Source organism: Corvus brachyrhynchos, unplaced genomic scaffold (assembly GCF_000691975.1).
Source record: "Corvus brachyrhynchos isolate BGI_N302 unplaced genomic scaffold, ASM69197v1 scaffold60, whole genome shotgun sequence".
In the NCBI taxonomy this organism is placed as follows: Eukaryota; Metazoa; Chordata; class Aves; order Passeriformes; family Corvidae; genus Corvus; species Corvus brachyrhynchos.
Window position 1 is genome coordinate 5,535,116 of NW_008236767.1, and position 4,918 is coordinate 5,540,033.

At 38.5% G+C, this 4,918-nt stretch overlaps 1 protein-coding gene across 1 annotated transcript in view; it reads right to left on the reverse strand.

Annotated features, from left to right (window-relative positions):
- Positions 1 to 2,583: 2,583 nt before the first annotated feature.
- The window catches only part of LOC103625499 (transmembrane protein 68), a 17,482-nt gene continuing 15,147 nt past the window's right edge, over positions 2,584 to 4,918 (reverse strand). The window contains exon 6 of the mRNA XM_008644929.2: positions 2,584 to 4,918. This exon is cut by the window's right edge and continues 9 nt beyond it. Coding sequence (XP_008643151.1) covers positions 4,829 to 4,918 — 90 coding nt within the window. The 3' untranslated portion in view covers positions 2,584 to 4,828.

Sequence of the window (4,918 nt, forward strand, 5' to 3'; positions counted from 1 at the left end):
ACAGAAAGGGAGATTAGACTTTGGAACAGGCTGCCCAGGGAGGTGGTGGAGTCACTGTCCCTGGAGGCATTTAAAGAAAGACTGGACATGGCACTCAGTGCCTTGGTCTAGTTGAACATGGTGATGTTGGGTCACAGGTTGGACTCAAAGGTCTGTTCCAGCCTAATTGATTCTGTGATTCTGTAAAAGAGAACAAATCTTCATTGGGGTCTCCATTTCTGTTCCTGCTTAAGAAGTAACTGAAAGAAAAATAAGTTGCTCTCAGCTAAGTGTAGACTTGACAAAACACTACTGAAAGAAACAGAAATGCAAACCCATCTGGAATATATGAACATTAGCCTCATCTGCATCCCAATTCATCTGTCACAAATTCTGTGTGCATTTTCAAGATGTTCTCTGAATAATACATGTTCTGCTAGAACTTCAGCATCTCATGTTTCCAGAGCATGGCATGGTTTTAGCTAGAAAACAAGAGCCAAAGGTGATGTGATGAGCTGTGCTGCATTTGCTTGTTACAGTAACTGGTACGGACAGCAAGGAGCGGTGGCCTTTCTCTTGTGATGGCTGCAACACAAGGCCCAGTGGAACAGGAACGCTCTACAACAGCTGACTCAGCACCATGGTGAGGAAAAAATATTGGGTCTGCTTTATGTATGCAGCCTGATGTTAATTCCAAATGGCATCTCACCTTGCAATGTTCCACACACAGGCAAAAGAGAGAAGTACTAGCAAACACTTCAGGCTCCCCTACAATTCAAAAGCTTGTTACATCTCTCTGACCAATTTTCTGACATAAAGAGGTAATTCTAACCATTTTTAAGTGTTTCAGGAAGCAATATATGGTATGCATGCGATATATGCTGTCACAAAATTCAAGGTTGCAAGTGACAAAACACAAAATTACCATAAAAAAAAGTAGACAAGCAAATACTGCAGAAACCCCATGATGAGAAAAGTATTGTGGAATCACAGAATGGTATGGGTTGGAAGAGGACCTTAAAGATCATCCAGTTCCAATCCCCCTGCCATGGGCAGGGACACCTTCCTCTAGACCAGGTTGCTCAAAGCCCCATCCAACCTGGCCTTGAACACTTCCAGGGATGGGGCACCCACAACTTTCTTGGGCAACCTGTTTCAGTACCTCACCACTGTCAAAGTAAAGAATTTCTTCCTAATAACTAATCTAAACCTACTCTTCTTTGGTTTAAAGCCATTCCCCCTTGTCCTGTCACTACACAGCCTTGTCAGAAGTCCCTCTCCAGCTTTCTTGTACCCCTTTTCAGGTACTGGAAGGTGCTCCAATGCCCCTCTGGAGCCTCCTCCACGCTGAAGAACCCCAACTCTCTCAGCCTGCCTTCATACGAGAGGTACCCCAGCCCTCTGATCATCTTCATAATTTTGAGACTATCATTTCTTTTGACTACTTCCTGAGTTTAAAAATAAAGCAAAGAGAATAGAGAAGTGTCATCAGACTGCGTCTTGAAGTTTCAGCAGACATGTTCTGGAGAATTATCTTACTTAACATGTATTTTCAGAGCTACTATGCTCATGTAGCAATTCCATGCACTTCCACATTTACTTTTTGGTACCGTAATTTTTTGATGCAAAAACAACACTAAAAAAGGCATCCTAGTGTCTATGATGGGCCTAATAGGGATTAAGCACTGTAGAGCTAACACATTGTCATCATAGCTCTATCTTCTCCACAGAATAATAGGATGAAGCAACATAATGCTATACTTGTACAGCAAACCCCATACTGGATGAGCCACACAGTTGTGTTGACAGTGCTGATTAACCGCTCTACCTTGCATTTGCAGAGATTAATTTCATGTGAAAGCATCCTAATAATAGATGTTCAGACTGAGCTCTGCTATTACACAACAGGACAGTAAATTGGCCAGTAGGAGATTTGGGCCTTGCTGAGAGATAATGATGAATACCTGTCAGTACAGCAGTTGGTCTACTTCCAAACAACCTAAAAATACATATCCTGCTTATGCTGCTCACATGGGGAAACATGTAATGTCTTCAGTGTATCTAAAGGCTAACCAGACAATCAGTGGTCTAGTCTAACCCTGCTAAAAATCCCTTTGAATACTTCTGCTTGATGCACAGCAAACCAAATCAGCTAAAAAGATGGCTGGTCTATAACCTTACTTGTGAGAGTCTCTATCCATTGTCTGCCTCTTTTTCAATAAAACAAAGTAGGCAATCATTCACACCCCGAATATGTACAAACCAACCTTACTAGTCAGTATTTATGGCCTATTTTCTGTTGCAGAGCTTTTAACTGAAGTGGTACTGCAGTGCTTGTAAAGGTCTTCTGCAGCACTGACTGCAACTATTAAAACTCAGACCTTATTGTTTATGTGACTTTTTTCCTTTATTCCACTGTTGTCTGAAGTACTTTTCCTTTATTTCATTCCTTCTGGGGTTTTGTTCCTTCCATCACTATTCAGACACTGCAAGACAGGAAGGGCTTTTCAGGGGTAGGACATGCTGCTCAAAACCACTCAAGCTTCAGCAGAACAGGCCATGTATCATTCCATTTAGTTCAAAGACAACACAAAACTTCAGAAGTCTGTTCCAGTTGTCAATTTTATTCGAAAGGTGTCTTCTATACATTTTTAATATATAGAAATAAATATGAAAGGCCTATACAAATATCAACACTTAGAGAGTACCAATACTGCCCTTCATTTTTTATACTGATCTTTCAATACTTAAAGGGACAAAACTGCAGCAAACAGCCCACATACTTAATAAAATAAATTTTACAAAATCTCTGATAACAATGTCCATTCATGTCTAACAGAACCTTTTAGATTGAGTCCTCTTTTACATATATGCAACCTCAACATGAAATATGTTCAGCTGCCTTTGAGATGTTCACAACATAGACTGATGTACGTTTTCCTCAAGATGGACAGTAAAAAAAAGGTCATACTTAAGTTAAACTTCAGTGCAGGAATTCAGCATTATCACTTTTAATGACATGCTGTGTTAACACAGTATTTTTGAAACACATTCCAATAAATTAAAAAGAACACAATCTTGCCTTCAAGTAAAACCCAAGTAATTTAAGGAACTTCAGAATGGGCATTTGCTTTTATATAACATGATTCTTCCCAAAGCTTTAAAAAATTTAACACTACATAAAATGTTTTTGATATAAAAAATTATCATAAAGTAAGTAAACCTTTTGCTTCTTGTAAACCACAATTGACAGCCAATTTGCCATAAAGTGATATTTTTCTAACACAGGGCATCATCCACATCAACTTATGCAATGTCACTAATTTACACATTTAAAAGAGCATAAAGCCAAGTCTGTGCTTAAATGGTGAGAGGAATGAATAGTATATCAAAAACAGCTGCTCCTTCAAAAGCTGGTTGTTTGTTGGAGTTTTTTATTTTGGGGGGGGGGGGGGGGGGGGGGAAAAAAAGGGGGGGGGGGGGGAGAGTGTATTTTTTTTTTTTTAAGAAAAGGTCAAACCGCAACAATATTGAAAGGAGACCACGTCATACAGCAAAAACCTCTTTTTCTCTTCTGAAGGAATTTGTCCTCATCCCAAAACTAAAAAGTTCCCAGATGTTTTAAGAACTGTAGATTAAAATTCCTGGAAATCAGAAGAAATATTTCAGATATTTCCTATTTGGACAATAAAACCACAGGCTTTAGCTAAGAAAAAATACAACATTATAATTTGCTGTAAGTGCACAAAAGCCCAATCTTGCAACTCTCTCCTCTTGATTCAATTGCTTTCACTTAAGGAAAGTATACAGAACTCGCTCTCCTTCATTATTTAACTTAGATAAATAACTGTTTGAAAAATATGTATGTTTAACAGTTTACCCACATACTAAATCTAAAGGGTATTTGGGAATGTCTTTCCTGTTTTTCAAAAGAACTCCTGCTTTTAGAGTGTTGTAACAATTTTATCTTTCCATCAAAATAAAGCCTTTTGAGCTCATGTTATTAAACAGTACTGTCATTTTTTTTTTTGATGTTTGAACACTTGGCTCATTGTTTCAAAAGAATTTGTAGATTCACTAAGAAATACATGGGACAAATGTCTACTCAAGGGCAGATACCCAATATGGCTTGGCTTAGAATAGCAGTTGTGTTGTAGGGTTCTCATTCGCAGCATCGGAGTAGTTTCCATAACAAACTTCCTTGGATCACTGTAGGTCTCTAATCAATTTTCACTCCTCTGAACCCTTTCTGAGCTCACCTAGCAAAACTAAACACTTTGCAATGCAAGTTTTGCAGGCATTGCTAGAGGTTCTGCAGGCCAAGGGTGGTGGACTGTTTCCCAGCAGTGTGAGAGGAACCATCTCAGGAAAGTTTTCATATGAATTGTATGGCATTAATCTGGCCCACAAAACCTCTTTACAGTGATGAGGGTCAAGACAGATTCCAGCTCTGCAGCAGGTTTGACATTCTAGAGATCCATCATGGTGGGGATGGGAGACAATGACAGACCAAAAGGAAGACAGACCATATACATAAAGGCTTGCAGTGTTATTTGGAAAATAAAACCCAAAACAAACCCTAAATCAACAACCCGCACACTTCCAAGGTAGGAATGCATCTATCAAAAATTAAACTTTGCCCCATTATGAATGATTTGAAGTTTGGGTTCCTGAGCTTGATACTGGACAGGGGAAAGGGCAAAGGCAAGTGACTGGTATCTTAAATTATACCTCATTATCATTAGGACAGTATTTAAAACCTATTATTAGAAGAATGAATAATTTACAAATGTGACTTCAAGAATATTATAACTAAATAGTAGTTATAGAAGTTTAAGTTCAGAAGACCTTAATCTTCTTTCTTTTGTGTTTGAAATCGTTCCATTAAAGCCCTAAATATATTTCCTGGTATTTTTTGATGTTTTTCTTTGAGAACTTG